Consider the following 19,807-nt stretch of genomic DNA (forward strand, 5'->3'; position numbering starts at 1 on the left):
AATGGCCTGGATCAAGTTGAGTCAAGATCTGTGGTTTCCTATGTGTTCAGTTTACAGCTCGATTGGGTTGCTCCAAGGCAGGGCACATGCGAACGAGTAATTTGCAAGAATCTCTAGGGGAAGGATGCCTTGCACGGTAAGTCAGGGTCACAGGCAGCATATTGGGGGGTGGAGGGGGCGGTCAGGATGCTCCAGAAACACACACCCAAGGGCCCTGGGTGGAGAATTTGGCTTCCCAAAGGTGCAGTGAGTCCCAGCAGCTGTGAGAGGTGCCCCCTGACTGCAGGGCAGACCCTGGCCTCACTGCAGGTACTGTACACTGCCCCGTGTGGCGCTGGCACCTGTGTGGGGAGGAACGGTGGGACCGGCTGGGTGTGGAGGGTGGGTTCCTGAGTCTGACTGTGAGGGCAGGACTTGAAGGCTGGCCGAGGGGCCCAGGCTGAGACTTTCCAAGTTGAATCTGGAATCTGGGCCCCAGCGCCGGGGGCCGGCAGGGGTTGCGCCTGGGCCTTCAGGACAGTACATCATCCACACTGAGGAAGGAGCAGGCAGGGGAGCAGAGTTTCGCTGGGGGGCTGGGGCGCTCAGGACACCGGCACTGGAGTGCAGGTCCTCCATCCCTGTCGCCGCTGTGGCGGGCAGTGTGTTTGCAGCAGCGGGCTTTGGGTCTGGGCAGAGCACAATCCACAGGGGGTGTGGTGCTGGGAAGGAGGGCGCTATTGAGCAAGAGAACAGAGAGTAAGGGGTGGATTCGGACACGGAGAGCCGCCAGAGGACTGAGTTGAAAGCAGCTTGAGGGGGTGGTCTGGGGCGGCAAGAAGGCTTCCGAGGCAGGTCTGTTAGTTGGAGGAGGAGGGTGCTGGCCAGGTCAGGACTAGGTAGGGATGTCTCAGCGTGGCCCAAAGCCTCAGCCAGGACTGAGTTGTGCCTGAAGTCCCCTGGGGGTCACAGAGGGCCTGTGCGGTGGGGGAGGGTGGCAGAAAGCCGGCCTGGGCCCCGCCTCTGAGAACACCTCCCAGCACCACAGGCCCCGAGCAGAGTCCGGGGCTCCGGTGTCTGCGTGCCCTTGCCCTAAGCCATGTCCTCGAGCTGCAGCGGACTCAGCTTCTCCGCTGGCCTGTCTTCGTCCGGGGCCTCCTCCTGCTCCGGCTCCTCGCCGTTCCGGGCCAGGCTGTCGGGCTCGGACACAGTCCCCAGCACTTTGGTGCTGTGCTCCTGCGCTCTGGCTCGGAGCGCGGCGATGCTGTTCTCCCTCAGTTCCTCCTGGGACATGGCGGCCGGGGCGTCGGGACCCCGCTCCTCCGGCTCTATCTTGTCGAGCTTGGGCAGGGCCTGACGCTCCGCCTCGGGCTTCCTCCCCGACTCGGCTGCCGCCTCCAGCGACTTTTTGTGCATCCCTAAAAAGAATTGTTGGTATTCGGGTTTAGAAAAGCGCCTGGGAAAGCCATCTTGAACTGAAAACGGCAAAGATAGAGAGAGGCCAGAATTAAGGACGAGCAGAAAGCCTTACTTCATACACCGCAGTCACGCGAGTCCCAGGGGTCGGGGCCGGGGCAGCGGGAGGGGGGCCGGGGATGAGGCTGCGGACCAGCAGCGGGGCACCAGGCCTGCAGAGGGCTTCTCCCAGCCAAGTCCCTGGGCACCTGGCCCCCGGGAGTCCTGTCTGTCCCTTCCCAAGCACAGCACTTGCTCCCCGAGCCCTCCCTTTTGGGATTCCAGATCTCAGAACTCCAAGATAAGCTGGCGCTGCTGTCAGACACAGGTCCAGATGGCAGATAGGGGAGGATGGCAGGTGGAGAGATTTAGGGGGAAGAAGTCCTTTGGGCAAAGCCAGAATGGTGGCCAAAGGGACCTAGTGGTCCCCTCAACCCCCAAGAGGGGCTGTTTCATTCACCACAACCCCAGCTCCAGCCAAGGGAAGAGGAGGATACACACCCTGGGGCAATAGCCACCCCCTGCTCACAGGACAAAAGAACCCACAGGGGGATCCGTCCAGGATGAGAGTCCTAGGCACCCAGTAGGTGGGTGCGAGGGACAGACACCAAGCCCTGGGCGCAGCCTGCCCCCTGAGCCCCCACGGGAGACCGGGAGGCCGGCTTTGGAAGGCCTCTCTCCCGCCAGGCTGTTGTGGCCAGGCGTCCCTGCTCCAGGGCTCTGTCTGTCCCCTCCTCCAGGGAGCCCGCTCCCCTCACCACAGGGGCAGGGCCCCAGGGAGAGTGCAGGCTCTTACCCAGCAGCCACGGGGCGCAGGAGTCCATGATGCCATCCTTGGCGGACTTGAGGATGGACTCCGGCAGGGGGATGGAGTGGCGCACCATGGCCCCGTAGAGCCCGTACTCCGCCATGACGCTGCTCCGGCCCCAGCACTTCTCCCGCTTCCTCCACTTGGCTCTTCGGTTCTGGAACCAGACCTGTTAAGTGCAGACGAACAGGTCAGGGACGTCCTCCACCAGGCAGAGGCCAGGCCCCTACCCCGCTGTGTCTGCCTGGAGTTAAGGGACCCGCCTCTTTGATTGCCAATGGCCCCGTTTCCCTGTGACTTCGCTTCCTCCAGCAGGGCATCCTTACTTAAGCTCACCTACCCCGAAGTACCCCTGGGGTTCCTCCAGGCTTAAGGTGTCCAGAATGAGATACAAGTCCTGTGAGAACATGATGGGCAAAATGGTCTTTTTTTTTTTTCTTTTTAACCAAAGCAGTTTAAGGTGATGGAGTAGGGACACCTCCTGGACAGGGTCTAGAAGATGGGCAGTTCCCCATGTGGTCCTCAGTTTGCAGCCGAGAAGCCCGACCCTCATAGCTCTCTTGCAAGTGTTCACACCTCCAGCATACAAACAGAATCCCTTTTCTGGCTGGTAGAGGACAAAGTCCTTTCCAGCGCCTTTGGTTCAGGGCTCTGTCTCCACCAGAACTGCAGAGGCCAGCGCAGTCCCGGCAGGGCAGGCGAGGTCAGTGTGGACTCAGGCAGCACAGGGCTTTTCATCCAGGTGTTAGGAAGCCTGGGAACGGCTGCAAAGCAGGGCAGGGGACACTCCCAAGAGGCCTGAGTCAGCCTCTCTTCTCTGCCCTGTCCTGGCCAAGTCCTGCCCCGCCATGGTGTCCTCCATTCACCCACTGTGCACAATTGTGGACCTAACTCTGAATGACATTTGGGGGAGCTGGGCAGCCATCCTTCAGTCAAGGAAGGAAGACAAAATCCTTCTGGTGTGAGGAGCACGTGAAGGTAGGGACGTAGGAGAGTTCGGTGGGGGACACTCTAGGGCATGCTCCTCTGGCCCCAAAGCTGACTGGTGCGAGGTCTGAAAGAGCATGGGGTGGGCTGGGGGTATCGGCAACACTCCAGCCTGGTTTTGGGAGGAGATCCCAGGGTCCCTTTCACGCATGGAGGAGGGCGGAATTTCTTGGTCCCCCCAAACATTTTTCCTGAGGCTTCCTGCAGCTGACAGGAGCCAGAGCCAGGGACAGCTGCACTGTCCCTCAAGCAGGTGAGAGGCCCGCGGCAGACCGGGGGTCTCTGGAAGGACCCAGGCCCGCCAGCCCCCTCTGGTCCCCTCACAGCCCCTCCAGGCCCTGACCCCGGCGGCGGCGAGCCACCCAAGCGCCCCGGGAAGTGGGGGGATGGAGGGAGGGCAGAGGCGGGTTCGGGGAAAATCTATTAGTTTCCTGGGCGATTTCCATTCCCTCACCTCGGCCAGGTCCCCGCCCTTCCCTCCGGGCCCTCTCCCCCGCCCCCGGAGGCGGAGGTTTCAGCTTTTGATGAAAAATTGCTCCAGCTCTATTCAGGAGGCGGCAAAAGAAGAGTCACCCCCAGGGGCAGCCCTGGGCTGATTGAAAAATAAGTTAATTTCTGTTTGAATCGATGGGCCTCAAGCACTGAAATATCACGGGAAATTAAAGCGGCTGCTCTCTCGGGAGCCGCGGCATTGACCCGCACTAATTAATGCTGGGGAGGCAGAGCGAGCCGCGCCGCAAGCCGCTCCCCCTCCCCGGGGGACCCCAAACACTTCTCATTTAACTAATTAGACAGGGAAAATTGGGTGTTAATTTGTTTAGGATTTTTTCCCCTCTTCCCCCACGGCAGCTCCCTCCCCGGCCCGCTCCCCACGCGAGGGCGCGGGAAATGAATGCGGGGCTCGCCGGCAGATGGCTGCCCCGGTCACTCTGCAATCTTCTCCGACTTGATTGCTTGATTAGGTCGTTAGCACATTAAAAAAAAAAATTGCTTGCCGTCTGGCGCTGGCGTGATGAGTGGGACGCGCGGCAGCGCCTGGGTAATTTATCTTTTTATACGGCAAAGAATTTGATTTCAATCTGCAGATATATGGGGAGCCTTTGACACCTGTTTAACATCGCGCCGCTGACAGCTTAACCCTTTGCTGCCTCGGCCGCGGGGAGGCCTCGGCGGGGGCTCGGAGTCCGCGCGCCCCTGCGGTTCCCGCCTCCGCCGCCAGGTGGCGGAGTGAGCTCCTTGGCAGCTCCCGACAGCCCCGAGTCTGCAGTGGAGCGCGGCCAGCCACATCCAGCAGGGGGCGTCCCGGCCGCACCCCCAAGGCGCCCAGAGCCCCGTGGTCGCAGACTTTCTGCGGGGCTGCTTCCAGACCGCACGGTCCTCGCACACCTTTAAGTTGACCCAAATGTGTGTAACCTGTTTTGGCATTTCTTCATTTGTAAATAACTAGGAACCTCTAAAAATGGGAGAAACGCGGCCTCAGATTCCCCGGGCCTCTCAATCCTCACACTGACCCGCGCCCGCGCTCTTAGAAAACGATCGCTCGTCCCTCCCTGGGCGGCGCCGCTTCGGGTGAGCCGCACCGTTGCCACCACCGGGTTTAGCACCTGCCGTCCCTGCTGGAGAGCTGCGGAGCTAATGCAAGGCCTCCCTCTGGTCTAGACCCAGACTGCACTCAGCGATCCTGGCCAAGGAACGGGTTTATGTAATTTGAAGGCTACTAGATGGCTGCGCTCCGTGCACTAAAGAGCGGAAAGCGGAGCGCCATGCGAGTTCCGGCTCACTCGGCCATCGGCCTGGCCTGGCTCTGCGGTGTGTTTAGATCTCTCCCCTGCGGCCCTGTCTGTCCTGCAGGCCCTCTGCCCTACCCAAAGCCAGAAGTTTGTCTGAGACCTCGGTCCTGTTCTATCTTCCTTCCCATTAGCACTTAGTCGTCCTCTACAAGTACTCGTCTCAAGCTTTTTTTTGCACAGAGGAAAAATCTAAAAGGACTAAGCCACAGGAAGGTGTAAGTGACTTCTGGTTTCATCCACCTCACAGAGAAGACAGCAAAGAATGAACCCTTTGGGCCTCCCTGGTGGCGCAAGTGGTTGAGAGTCCGCCTGCCGATGCAGGGGATACGGGTTCGTGCCCCGGTCTGGGAGGATCCCATATGCCGCGGAGCGGCTGGGCCCGTGAGCCATGGCCGCTGAGCCTGCGCGTCCGGAGCCTGCGCGTCCGGAGCCTGTGCTCCGCAACGGGGGAGGCCACAACAGTGAGAGGCCCGCATACCGCAAAAAAAAAAAAAAAAGAATGAACCCCTTGGCGATGGAATTCCAAGGTGGAATTCCAAGTCTGACCACAGAGGGTTGGGAAGGCTATCTTTATGAATCTAAGTAAGCCATCTGCCTCCTGGGCAGGAGATGACCTTCCTGCTTGAATACGGTGCATTACAAAACAACAAGACCACAGCCCTTAACTGGAACCCATTGGGGCCAGACTCCAGAATGTTTTGGATTTTAGAAAAAATATGTGATGCATATACTACATGTTATGTAACATCCTGCAGCAGCAACAGTAGTACCCCATAGTCAAACCAGCTTTGATTTCTGCAGCAAAACATACACATATTCATAAGGGACAAATAAAGAGCATGAGGTCAGATCTGGTTTTTGCCAAGAATGAGCTCTGTTGACAAACTGATGAAAGAAGTGTCTGTTTTCAGTACGGTTTAGAGTCAGGTATTCTGGGGACTTCCCTGGCGGTCCAGTGGTTAAGACTCCGAGCTCCCAATGCAGGGGGCGAGGGTTCGAGCCCTGATCGGGGAACTAAGATCCCACATACTGCATGGCACAGCAAAGAAAGAAAGAAATAAAAATAAATAGAATCAGGTATTCTGGAGAAGGGATTGTGGAGTAAACAAAAGCAGAGATGCTCACTACCACTCCCACTCCCCCCGCCCCCCCAAGTGTGGATGCCTGGAAAGGTGCATTGCCCTGGCTTCCCCAGGATTCCATGAGCTTGAGAGGGGGGCAGGGCTCTCAGATGGAAACAGCATCTTTCTTGGAACACTGAAGAAGGGAGTGCAGACTTGGGATTCAGATCATCTCCGGGGCCTGTAAACGGAACCGTTTTCCTCAGTCTCCTAATTTGGACAAATCAATAACTGGTCTGCAGATCAGACTTTGCCCACAGATGCTCCAAGGGGAGTTGGTGCCAGCTGGTCGCTCAAACCAGGAGTCATCCAGACCTTGGTTATGGGCTCCTGGAATGCCTGGCTCTTTGAAGACCAGATGCTGCTCCAGTTTATGGAGGAAACCTGGACAGCCAAAACAATTTCTTTGTAGGACAGCTGGCAGGGAAGCGGTGGCATTGGTGCCTTGGAGGGAAGAGGACAAGGAATTAGAATTAACCCTAACCACTCTTCATATTTGCCTTTCTCTTCCCTTCCTGGAAGCAACCAGCATGCGTGCAGAACTTAAACATTTGCAAGAAGAACTGAAAGCAGCCAGTCCTGAACTGGAATTCCCAACTGTGGCAAAAATTGCTATGTGATCCTGGGCAAGTTACTTGCTCTCTCTCAGTCTCAGTCCCTTCAAGCATAAAATAAGAATACCAAAAAAAAAAAAAAAAAGAATACCTACTTTTCTGGGTTGTTTCAGGGATTAATGAAATAAGTGAAAGTGCCTAAAATCAGTGTTTGTCATACAGAAGGTGCTCAATAAAAGCTACTTATTATTGTTTCAGTGGAGGCACAGAAAGTCAGTGGGAGTCTGTGCAGGGGTCAGGTTAATCAATTATGGGCATTACCTGCCCTTCTGGCCCCTCCACGTGCTCTGCAGCAAGGCTGGACTGACAAATAATAATAACAACAGTAACAACTCCAGGAGGTGTGATGCGGGGACAGAGCTAACCTTCAGGCTGTAAGATTTTAATACAGATAGCCTCAGAGTTTCCCCTCTAGGGGCCAAACAGATGCCCCTGCAACTCTCCCGCATTTCTAATGTTTCCCAGACCCTTGAGGCTCAAGTGCAAGAGACCACCCATGCAGCTGGCTATGATCAGGAGCTAGAAGACCTAGGTTGGAGACCCCTGCTCTATCTCCAACTGCCTTTGTGACTTTGGGTGCATTTCTTAACCTTTCTGAGCTTCCAATTCTTCATCTACCCTATGATACCACTTCCTTGCAGGTCTGTTGTAAAAATTCAACAGAATAGTGCATGGGAAATGCCTGGCGTGTTGTAAGAACTGAAAAACGTTGGCTTGATGCTGGGTGAATTCTGGGGACAAATGTGCTATGAGTTGAGGATTTGCTTTCAAGCCAATGCTCGGTGACACTTTTCCCATAAAGCCGGGTCCTCCCATCTCCCACCTTTGACATGCCTTTTCAGCATTTAGGCCCCCTTTCCTGCTTGGTCTCTTGGTTCTGGCAAGCCCACAATACTCCTTCAATCTCTCTCTCACTCTCCTGACTGCGCACTTTCTGGAAGACACTGCTCCACTCTCAAGGAAGTCGGGTCCGCAACTCTTCAGGAGAGCCTGCGTGCAGGCCCCAGCAAGGACCAGAGCCCTGCCTTCCACTTCAGGGCCTCCAAGTGCCTGAGAAGCGGCCTACAAGGGACATCAAGGGTCACCAGCTTGGTAGTCCCAGGGAAAGGAGAGGGGGAAGATCTTCTAGCTCAGGAAGGAGCCTGGGTTTCCTGGTGCATTTCCCTTCACAGGTGGTGCCCAGCAGCACTCAGAGAGCCCAGATAGGAGGCCTCTGGCTGTCGACAGCTGGTCTGACAGGTGCCTCCACACCTGGCAGAGAGGGTCCCAAGAGCTCGTGCCTCCAAGGATGGACTGGACCCAAGAAAGGGCTTCTTGCCAAAGGGGACACTCTTCTGCCGCAGGGCACCCATCAAGCCGGCAGGCAACATTGTCAGCTGTCTCTCTCCCTTTGTGGGTAACCAGGGCTTCTCTTGTATTCACAAGTTCCCAGCCTTGTATCCCCACAGGACTATGTGCCCAGGCCTCCTTCCCTCTGCAGTCCCTCCAGGATTGCCCCACTAAAGGAGACATCTTGCATGATAGATGTTCTGCAACTTCTGGCCCCTTAGCTACCCCAGGCCCTGCCCTCCAATCTTGCCCCAGGCTATCGGGCCCGCTTTTTTGGCCATGTGGCACTTTCCATCATATTCACTTAGCTTCTCTCCTCTCTGACTGGAAGCTGATTAATCTGGGCTCACTGCTGGCGTGATTTAACGACCTCACACTCCACATCCACTCAGCACTTCTGACAGCATATTTCAGCACACCCCTTCCAGTCCCAGCTTCAGGCCCAGAGAAGCCTGGCCTTGCTGTAGCCCCTGATGTCCACTAGGGGGCAGCTCTGCCCATGTTTCCTGGCAGCCCTATGCAGCATCCTTCCCTGAACCTCTGGACAGGTCATCCCACCAGGTTACCCAGTACTCCACTTTCTTCCACTCATATTAACCCACTTAAAACACAGAAACTCTTTTCCTGAGCCTCTGACCCAGCTTTTTTTTTTTTTTTTTGCGGTACGCGGGCCTCTCACTGTTGTGGCCTCTCCCGTTGCGGAACACAGGCTCCGGACGCGCAGGCTCAGCGGCCATGGCTCACGGGCCTAGCCGCTCCGCGGCATGTGGGATCTTCCCGGACCGGGGCACGAACCCGTGTCCCCTGCATCGGCAGGCGGACTCTCAACCACTGCGCCACCAGGGAAGCCCTTGACCCAGCATTTTCACACTGGCTACACACAATCACCTGGAGAGCTTTAAAAACGTACAGGCTCCACATCAAACCAAACCTAGCATTGCTAGGTGTGGGGGGCTGGGACGGGTAATTTAAAAAAGCTGTCCTGTGATCTCATAAACGTCCCGGGCTGAGACACACGGAAACCCTTTCCCATCCAGGCAGCTATCTTCTAACTTCTGGAATATAATCCCCTAAAACTTTGTCCCCTACCCTTGGGAGGGGACCATTGTAAAAGAGGCAGAATGGAACAGTGCTAGTCAGAGAATCCAAATATCATCCTTCCAAACACACCAGGCTGCTAAAAGTGGAGGTGAGATGTCTCTGTTCACTTTGCGCATCCATATCTCTGCAATGGAGGCATTTAAAATAAATACAACTCTTGTCAGAAAAAAATACAGTAAACACATAAGTGAATATCTTAATATTCTCCTATCTTACAACTCTGAGAATGAGTGACCACACAGAGAAAATAAAGTCAATCTGGAAATCCATTTCCTCTTCCCCAGGGCTGACATCCGGCAGGGGCTTCCAGAATGCCATATCCTAGCATTTCTCAGAGACACAAAAAGGACTTCGTGTCTGAGTCTGATATGAAGACTGGAAATCTCTTCTTCCCCCAGCAATGCACCTTATCCCTTCACACTCCAACCCAGAGAGATATAGAGGGAGGAAGTGCTTGCCCTCAAAGCACAAAGGCAGAGGGAATCGCCACTACTGAGGGGGCTGGTCCCTCATCACTGCAATTTGCATTAATTATTCCAGTTTCTGTAGACGGGTGCTCCCGTTTCCCTCGTTTGCTCTCCTGAGATAGTACTTGAGTACCGGGTTTGAATCCCAGTCCACCACTTACTTCACCTCTCAGCCCTTCAGTTTCCTCATCCAGAAAATAGGGATAAGAATAGCATCTAACTCAACTAGCTTTTGTGAGGATGTAATGAAAAAGGGCATGGAAAGCACTTAATATCTGGGACAATGCTATGTACTAATAATGCCAATAACAATACTTTTGTTAAATTATTTTAGATAATTTTTGTTATTTTTAGTTCACAAATGAGTAATCTGACGCTCAGAGTTTGATTTGCTGGCAGTGAAACAAAGATTAGAAGTAGGTGTGTCTGACTTTTCACATCTACACTGTGTTCTCGTTAGACATTGGACAGTAGGTCTCAGACACATCCAGGGGCTTACTTGGGTTGGCCCAGCAGAAGTGTGTGTCCCAGCTGTCCACCTGGGGCTGTCCCACTCCTCCATTACACCCATGGCAGCCCAGGGGCCCAGTGAGAGAGGTGATTCTGAGGAGGCTGCTCTCTGGGAGGGATTCCCCCTCTTCCCTTTACAGATGGCTTGGCCTCTGCCATGCCTGGTGGGTGTCAGAGCCAGGACTAAGATCTGGGTCCCTGACTGGATATCCAGTCCAATAACCTTTCCATTCCACCTGAGAATGTCTAACTTCAGACTTGGAGCCTCTAATAACTGCCCTTCCCCTTAAGCCTCAACACATAGACAAAGGCCTGAAAGCTGGGGGAGGGGAGGGGACTGGCTCTGAGTGGTAGGGTCCATCCTTAGATGCACTGGTTCCACTAAATCAACATGCTGAGAGGAAATGAGGAGGAAGGGTGGCAGTGTAGTGAAGTAAGTGTTCTGGAGTCTAAAGGGACTCAGGTCTGAACTCTGGGCCTCAGGTTCCCTACCTGTAAAGTGGGAATAGTAATAGTACCTAGTCCATCGGGCGTTCTGAGGATCCTTTGGGAATAGAATACAGAAACTAACACAACATTGTAGAGCAATTATACTCCAATAAAAAAAATTTTTTTAAAGAATATACATAAACTATCTCTGGAAGGAACCAAAGGAAACTGGTAACCCCTGGAGGGACTGCTGGTGGACGGTGGCAAGGGTGACCCACATTTCACCCTTTTGAATTCATGTACCTGAATTCGCCCATTCAAAAAATAATTTTTTTATGAGTGAGTTTTGGGGGTTTTTAGAACAGTACCTGGTACTCAGTGAATATCGGGGTTTTTTTAATAAAGAAGATTTGATACAGGCCTCCCACCTGACATCAAATCATCTCTGTTCCTCCAGCTTCAAGTCAAAGCAAAGGCTTCAAACCCAAGAGGCAGGTGGTGAATGAGTGGGCTTTAGGTACAGCCTAAAGGGACCTTAGGTGGGTCCTTGTGTCCCCCCACTTACTAGCTGTCTGGCCTTGGGCAGTTGCTGGGCTTCACTTTCCTCAGTTATAAAAGGAGGCTAATGTTCTCTCCCCCACAGGCTGTCGCCAGGATTTAATGAGATCAGAGCTCAAACCAAGTGAGCTGGGCCCACGCCGGACCCACGGGAACACGCCACACACATGGCTCATCACACCTGCAGCTGCCACTGTCATCCCCATTTTACAGATGAGCAATGGGAAGCTTGGGCTGGTGAAGTAACTTGTCCACAGTCACTCAGCTGGTAACTGGTGAGGCCAGGACAGTTTGGCTCCAGAGTTGGTGTCCCTAACCACTGCACAACCCTGCCTCTCCTGTGCATGTCCCATAGTTAGAACACTGGGCACATGGGAACTGCTCTGTGGGATAGAGCTGTGACTGTCACCGATAGATGTTAAGACCTTTCCCAGGCCACTTGGTAAAACACTTGGGGGCACGGCTATTTGACAACTCACAAACACTTTCTGGGAGCATCATTTAGCCAAAGAACCAGGCAGTGCTGGAAGAGCTGCAGAGATCCTTGCCTTGGTTCTCCCATAACCGCAAATTCCACAGCCAGTCCTTACAATCCAGGGAATCAATGTACTCCACACTCTTGGCTCATCCATGCTGGTTCTGGTGGCTTCAGACACCACCCTGTAGACAACGCCCCCAGTGATTTTAAAAAGCCTAGAGTCTGCCGGCTGGGCATTTACAGCAATGCAGTGACAGCCGAGGGCGAGGGCGAGCTTCCCCAGATCTTTCAGACACTCCCACCCACCACCACCACCACAGCCAAAGGGATTTCAGGACAAGCCACCGCAAGAGACAGGCTGTTCTTTCCTACTGGTCAGTAGCACAAATGTGGGACCAACCAACGGGGAAATTGGGCAGTCTCACCCCACCCCCGCTGCTCGTCATGACCACACACACACACACACACACACACACACACACACACACAAGATCCAGAAGCAACACCCAGCCTGTTCCCACTGGAACTCAGCTGGGGGGGGATGATGGATCCAGGCCACCATGGATAATGCGCCAAACAGATAATCTGCTTATGAATAATTGAGCTTATTGTTAGTGTCACTGTCTAAAGCCATTGGCTGAAATTCCCCATAGACTTCCAGCGGAGAGGCAGGCTCTTCTGGAAAAGCAGCTCATGCCTCGTTTCCCATTCTCTGGTTCTCCAGTGAGGGAGTGCAAGGAACCTACACGCCTAATTTGGTTCCTCTGGACTTGTCCCCTACCCGCCCCAACTCCCATCACACGTGGAGACACAAAGGAGGAGGAGATTCGGAGCAGATGGGGTTTCAGGAAGTCGGGACCCTTTCCACCCTTTTCCAGCCTGGGCCATCAACTACTCTGGGCCACTCAGGTGTCCCAATAGGAGCAGCTTTGATTAAAGGTCTTGATCCAACTAAGGCAACCCCAAAGCTTCTGGAAGTGTTCCTCCACCACATCACTTCTTCCTGCTCTTGGAGGCCCTGTCTGGAGAATCATCAGACTTCATCTCCTCCCAAAGAAATGATTAAGCGGCCCACTCCTGCCCAGCGAGGAGCATCCTGGACTTGGGAGGATCCTGACACTGATTAAAGGAGGCTGGGCGCCCAGCAGAGCTGAGGACAGCCCAGTCCAGGTCAGGGCTGGTTCTGCCACAAAACTCTCCAGTGAGGGGGAGGGGCTTAATGAGCACATCGTGGGCCAGATCTGGGAGAAGTCAAGGAGCAGCAGCCCTGGGCAGGGCCAGCTGTTGGGTTGTGAGGAGGAAGGAGGCTCAGGTAGATGGAGGTGGTGGGGAGTAGATAGGAAGGGAGGGGGCAACCTCTTCCCAACCGGGAAGCAGTGGAAGGAAGGGAGACAGATGCTCCCCCACCCCCAGGCACCCAGAGAGGCCTGGGGCCACCTCCAGGCGCATGGTTTGTCTCACATACTCCTCAGGAAGCCCACAGTGCAGCAGCAGGCCTCGCCTCCTCTGCTAAGTCTCTTGTTCCCCCAGCAGTGCCCATCTCACATGGTAGGTATTCAGCAAACACCTGCCTGCTTAAATGAACTGCTGTGCATGAGGACATGATTACAGACAAGCACACACTCTGCTGCGGGGTGGGAGATGGGTGTCTGGGAGCCTGGGGCAGTCGATGTCCCTGAGGGTAAGGAAAGTGTGAGACAGGGACTCAGAGCTGTTACCTGTATCCTGTCTTCAGGGAGCTCTGTTTTCATGGCCAACATCTCCCGGGCATAGACGTCTGGATAGTGGGCCTCATTGAATGCCTTCTCCAGCTCCTCTAGCTGGTAGGAGGTAAAGATTGTCCTGAGGGGGGCAAAAAAAGTCAGTCAGGACCCCCAAAATGGAAAAAGCTGTCCCAGAGAGGACAGAATGGCCCTCCCCCATGGCTCCTGGACAGATCCCAAACCCAGGCTTGGCCAGCACAATGGGAGGCAACCTCGCTCCCTGCCCCCCCACCCCCCACCCCATCCTCTGAACTCTTCTTCATTCAAGTCTGAGGGCCCACACTGCCCTTCTGGTGGTGAGGAGTATTATTTCAGCCCTCAGTGACATTTTATACTGGGAATCTTCCTGGAAGTGCTTGGGGGGAAAGGGTGTTAAGACACAAATTTTAGAAAACTGCAGAAAGCCCCTCTTCTTCCAGGCACAGCGTGGAGGGCTCACCAGGTAAATAAGTGCCTCAGCCTCATCGGGACCAGCTTCCTGGGCTCCTCTCACAGACAGGAGAGTTGATCTTTTAAATTGTACTCAGAGTTCAAAGATTCACCACAAGGTCAAATGCAGCAGCCGCCCCAGCCCCAGTGTCTGTACAGCAGAGAACTAACTGATTCTAGCAGCCCCTCACCCTAGCTCAGCACGCCCGCCCTCCTCACCTGCCCAGACCTAAAGGCTCCTTAGAGCCGCCCGCGGAGTCTTGGGGGCAGGGAGATGGGGAAGGGGGCGCTCTGTCCCTTCCTGGGCCCAGAAGACAAGGGTCACCTCCCCGCCATCCCACACACAGGCTCAGCCACTCACCCAGCGGGAGCCCCATTCAGGGGAGTTTCATTCAGGTCATCCCAAGAGCGCCTTCCCACACACTCCCCCAGTGCCCACAGAGCGGTTCACATTGACCTATTTTGAGTCATAAACTGCTTTAAGAATCCAGTAAAAAGCCACATCCTCTTACCCTAGCAAATGGATATGCTCCAGTACATACAATGTTTTACCTCCAATATTAGGGGGTTCATATCCCCCTTTCTTGAATAAATACACTACTCACCCACTTACAGACACAAATTCTTTTTCCAGACCTGAATTTCACCAGGTTCTAGGTGACCTTTATCCTGCACCCTCCTCAACAAGCTGGGGAGCAATATAGTCCAGATTTTTTCGCAGACTCCACTTGTACAATGGTACATTCCCTGCTTGAGACTCCGGGATTTGGACCCTGGAACCAGCATGGGGGGGCGTGTGGTTTAAAATCCGTCGCTGCCGACCTCACCTCACCCAACACAAGGAAAAAGTACAAATGTCAGCCCCGTATACTCCTTGTGCTGGTGTTGGCTTTAACGTCTTGGAGGATGATGCGGGGGATGTGTGAGAAAGAAAGATTCTGCTCTTTATAGAAAATGACTGGTTTGATTCTAAATTGTTTCTCCTATCCTCTTGGGAGGAACAGAATGCTTATGTATACAGAAAGTTAATTCTTCAGAATTTGAAGATCTGCTGCTTTCTATTCCTCTCCTGCCACTTACTGAAGGGTCCCTGAACAGACAGTCAAAATAAACAATCAAAACATGCAAGTCTTTTTCAAAACTAGGAAAACTGAGGCACACAGCTATTGGGGCGTGGCCAAAGCCAAAGAGGAAAGGTGATGACAGGTCATTCAGAACCATTCAAGTGCCAGCCTCTGCTTGGGAGAGCTCTCATTAAAAACAAACAAAAAACCCAAAACAACAACAACAACAAAAACAGACAAAAAAACAAAGCAAAAAAGAAAGGAATTAAGAGAGAAACAAAATGAAACAATGCCTCAAATCCCGCAGACTTCCCCTCATTCCTGCCTCAGAGCTAATCCACGTGTTTATGCTGATGTGCCCTCCAGGGAGTCTCCCTGCGCCCCGTACAACGTGACCCAAACCCTGTTCCTGGCTTTACGCAGAACCCCAGACCCTTCAGTTTCCCATTGTAACCAGTCTACCAGAGCTGAGCCTTCCAGGAAAAGGGAAGAGCAAAATCTGAGAGACTCCGAAGGCTGCTGCTCCATCCCCACTCCCCTCTCTAACCCCTGCTAAGCCCCTTGTGTTTCTGGGTGATCAAGAGATGCTTGCCTCTCATCACCATATTCCAGAGTCTCTTACCTGAACTCCCCAAATGAGAGACGCTCAGGAAAACACAGTTTTTAATAATTAAAAATTGCACCTGCCATTCTCCTCTCTCCAATAATCTGTTCCCTTCGTGTACCAGAAATAGCCCGAAACCTAGGGCTGTTGTCCTGTCTCCCTGGGAACCCTCCAAAGCACCCAAATTTTCCCTGGTGGAGAGGGTATCAGGTGAGGATAGAGGGTTAGAAAACTTAAGCATGGACTTTCGGCCGTGGGTCAGTCAGCTCCAACTGCTGCACAAGGAGATGCCCCCATGCAGAAGCACTGCTCCTGGGGGTGCTTTGTTCGGGGCTCTCCTTGCTGTGGGAATCCCTCCCCCACCCCTATTCGGTCAGCAGCACAGAAGCCCGTCAGCCAGACTCCAACCTGCCCTCCGGGTCCCTGTCCCTGCTGGAGGTCCCTGTCCAGGCTCCAGAGGCTGACAGGATTACCCCCACCCTGCCACCAGCATGATATGGATGCATCGGAGGTGTTTTAATGAATATTTGCTGGACGGATGAATGTAAAAAGTGACCCAGGATCAGGACTAAAAACAACGTTTCCGTTTACAATAAAACAAAACAAAACAATACAAAACAAAAACAAACAGCCGCCTGAAGGGAACAAACCGAGGTCACCAAGAAACCAAGTCAAAGTTCACCCTCATTCAAGCCAGAACCTGTTAGGGCCTGAGAGGTGAGGAAGAGCCGTTTTAAAACGTGGGGGTCATTTCCGGGGGTGAAGGAAGAGAGGAACGCAGAAAAGCACCCAGAGAAAGGGTGCAAAGAGGCTGAGAACAAATTGGGACGAAGAGGATGAGGTGAAGAGCACCCCAGGGGGAAACGTCCACCCAGCGATCGGGAACCCTGCGGGCGCTCCATCCGCACTGGACGGAGAGAGATCTGGGAAAACAGAGCCAGGGTAAGCGCAGGGGCAAACAGCACCCGCAGGAAGTCAGGTCGATTTTTGGTTCTGACTCCTTTATTTGTTGAAAACCTCCTCATACATTTGCACAAGGAATTGGTAGCGGCTGCGGAAGGGAATGCGGGTCTGGTGCGGGGAATTACTTTTCAGGATATACCTTTCGGCACCTACTGTATTTTAACTTTGTGCAAGTAATGTCTATTTTAAAAATATTTAAAGAAAAACAAAAACAAAAAAACCCTCACTCTTTAGTCTGTATCCTCCAAGGCAGCCCACTCCACTCCAGCGAGGGCTTGCGGGGTCCTTCAGTGCACACACTCCTCTCTCGGCATTTTACAGACAAGGAAACTGAGGCTTACGGATCACAGAGGAGCAGAAGCCAAAGGAAAATTTGCCATCTATGCGGGTATCACGCTCGAGATTTTGCGAACGGTGGGGGCAGAAAGATAGGGGGTTGGCGGCGCTGACAGGGACGGCGGGAGAGGAATAGGGGCCGGGGCAGAGGGCAGAGGAACCGGCTCCGGCGGGAGGGGAGAGCCGATCTGCCCGCCCGGAGGTGTGCGTGGCTCTCCGAATGTGCCGATGCAGGGCTGGCACCTGGGGGCCGTCAGCTCCTCTCGGGCTCGGGTTTAGCCCTAGCTGGGGGCTTTCCTTTCTCCCAGAGAAGCAGGAGAAAGCCTGAAACGGTGCCGCTTCCCCGGCGGCCGATCAAGGTCCTCACCCGGCACGGCCGGACGCCAGGGCCCCGGGCGGATGTCCCCAAACAACGTCCGGTCTCCCCGTCCTGGCACAGCAGCGGACCTCAGATCTAGAGCCGGCGAAATTAGGGTCCGAGCGACCCTACTCCCGAACAGGGGACGACGGCAGGGGATAGGTGAGCAGGAAGGTGACCGAAAACGCCGCAGGGGCCTTACCTGTGTCGCCGCTTCTTCCGTTTCTTGGTCTGATTTAAAGCCGATTTGGACATTTTTCGGTCGCTGGAGGAAACATCTTCAGAATCTGAAAAGCGGGCGGAGGCACGTGCGGCAGAATGGGGGACGCGCTCCGCAGCACCCGGGCGCGTCAGGCTCCCGAAACCCGCGGGGGCCCCACCCCCGGCGGCCTCCGGGAGCAGCCGGGCCTGCTCCGTCTCCCCGGAGAGCCCTCCGCGAGGTCTACCCCATGCCTAAGCCACGGCTGTTTCTACCCACGCCGGCGCCGCAATCTGGAGGTCGTGAACACATTCCGTTCTGTTTCGTTCTGAGAAGCAAAGGCCCAGACACGCCTGGGCAGGGACAGCAGGGGAGCGCGACAGCCTCCGCGGGTCGCAGGGCCCCCCGGCGGTGCCCCGGGCTCGGCGCCCTGTCCTGCGCTAGCAGCCGTGGCGCCGGGGTTCGGAAGGTGGCCCGCAGGAGCGGAGCCTGGGCGTGGAGACCTGGACTCCGGGAAGGGCTGGGGGCTCCCGGGCACAACCCCCTTTCCAGTGCCCGCACCATGCGCCCCCCCTCAGGACTGGAGAGACTGCGACGCACCACTTTTCGTTACCCCTCCAAATAAAAATAAATTATTTAAACGAGAGCGGAAAATCGGGGAAATCGCAGAGCGCGAACCAGAGCCGGAGGGCCGAGCTGGCGGAGACGTGCGGCCGGGAAAACTGCCCGCGTAGGGCGCGGCAGGGTCGTCCAGGGGTCCCGAGCCCGCAAGGAGCCGGGATCCGAGATATTGTGCCGCTTAGGTGGCATCTCGGATTGAGACCCCTTGGGCCGCCGCCGTGGCCGAGTTGTCTAAGCTCGTGAGGAGAAAATTAAAACCCAGCTGACCAGTGCGGGAGGCTTGGAACGGAGGAAAGGAGGAAGGAAAAGACAACTTTGGACACCAGGGCTGGGGCCCGAAGCTGGCACCCGCTTCCCGGGCCGCCAACGCCCGGAACGGAATCGGGCTCTAGGAGCGCGGGTCCTCCGAGAGGCCGGGGCCGAAGTGGAGCAATGGAAGGGGACCCCCGACTGCCCCACGCGCTCCGACACCCTAAGCCTTCTTTCCAGTGGGGCCCCAATCAGGCGCCGCGGCAGAGCCGGCGCGACCCGGGGACCGGAGCACAGCTCGGGCTTCGGAAACGCGGAGGCCAAAACCCGGCAGCAGCCGGGAGCATCCTCCGAGCCCTCGCCCCGGGCGCGCCGGCTCCAGGCCCGCGCTGCGACCTCTCGGCCGGGCACGAACTTTTGCGCCCGGAGGAGGCCTTACGGTGCAAGCGAGAGTCGACGGCGTGGGGTTCCCGGCTCTCACCCCAGTCGGGCAGCCACACAGCCTCGCCCTCACCTACCCGAGCTGGCCGTCTGGCTGGTGTCCAGAGGCCCCGACGCTCTGCCCAGCGGCTGCAAGTGGACGCTCTGCGGGTCGGACAGCACTTCCAGGAAGGTGGGCTGTGCATAGAAACCGGGGAGCCCCCCGGGCCCCAGTAGCCCCATGCCGCCCACTCCTGCGGGACTGAGCACGGAGCGCGCAGCCAGCAAGTGCCCGGGGGCCAGACCGTCGAGGGCAGCCCGCGGGTGGGAGCTGGGGGGCTCCTTGTTCAAGCCCAGGATCTCCTGGATGCCAAACCCGGTGCACCTGCCCGGGGCGCCCCCCGAGGTACTCTTGGCCACTGTCTCGGCTTTGGGCTTGCTCAGCGCTTCCCCGGCTTTCCCCGTCATCTCTCGGCTCTTTGAAGGGGCTGAGGCCGCAGGTCTTTTGCTCCCCCCACCCCCCCGCCGGGCTCCCCGCTTCACGAAGTTGGTCCCAGGTGCCCCCTCCGATGTCTAATGCTCAGGAGCCCCAAGGAGATTCCCCTTTTATCCAACCAGGCGGCAGCCCAAGTGGGGTCAGAGCTGAGCAGCCAATCACCGGGGCCAGGAGCGATTAGGAATTCCAAAAAGCTGGCAGCTCCCGCCGCGGGCAGCACTGAGGGGCCAGGGCACCTGGGGCCAGGCACCGGGTGGGCTCTGCAGGACGCCCATGGGCAGGGCCCCCAGAGGCTGAGATGAGACAACAAGGTTCAGGGCCGTTCCAGGAGGCTGGGTGGCTAGGGATTCTGGGCAGAGCTGGCTTGGACAGTCCCTGGGGTGGGGTGGGGTGGAGGGATGGGCTGAGGGCAGGTGCTAGAGACTGGGAGTCCTGCTCCCTCCCTCCCTCCCTCCCTCCATCCTATACAGGTTTGGCAGGGTCAAAGAAACCCAAATATGGGACCACTCCGAAAAAGGCAGAACTAGGAAGGGCCAAGTGTCCTGGGCAGGGTGTGTGGTGGCAACGGGGAAAATGAAAGGGGTTTGAAGAGGGAGATGGGGTGGGAGAGCTCAAAGCTTGTCTCCCCAGCACAGGATACAATGTCCAGTTCAGAAGGCATAAATATCACCCAATGAAT

General features: G+C 55.6%; 1 protein-coding gene across 1 annotated transcript; it reads right to left on the reverse strand.

Moving 5' to 3' along the window:
• Positions 1-1,071: 1,071 nt before the first annotated feature.
• On the reverse strand, positions 1,072-19,100 carry VSX2 (visual system homeobox 2). The gene is made up of 5 exons (XM_060098004.1): positions 18,731-19,100; positions 17,346-17,430; positions 13,345-13,468; positions 2,231-2,411; positions 1,072-1,397 (listed from the first exon to the last, which is right to left on the reverse strand). The coding sequence occupies exons 1-5, from the start codon at positions 19,098-19,100 to the stop codon at positions 1,072-1,074; spliced, it is 1,086 nt and encodes a 361-aa protein (XP_059953987.1).
• Between the last annotated feature and the right edge of the window lie 707 nt (positions 19,101-19,807).

This window comes from Mesoplodon densirostris, chromosome 4, assembly GCF_025265405.1.
Source record: "Mesoplodon densirostris isolate mMesDen1 chromosome 4, mMesDen1 primary haplotype, whole genome shotgun sequence".
Lineage (NCBI taxonomy): Eukaryota > Metazoa > Chordata > Mammalia > Artiodactyla > Ziphiidae > Mesoplodon > Mesoplodon densirostris.

Excerpts from the sequence above, each read along its gene's own strand:
- VSX2 (XM_060098004.1), bottom strand. The coding sequence starts at position 19,100 with ATGACGGGGAAAGCCGGGGAAGCGCTGAGCAAGCCCAAAGCCGAGACA. Across the intron at positions 17,431-18,730 it reads CAGCCAGACGGCCAGCTCGG|ATTCTGAAGATGTTTCCTCC; the intron begins GTAGGTGAGGGC and ends CCCGCTTTTCAG. Across the intron at positions 2,412-13,344 it reads TCCCTGAAGACAGGATACAG|GTCTGGTTCCAGAACCGAAG; the intron begins GTAACAGCTCTG and ends TGCACTTAACAG.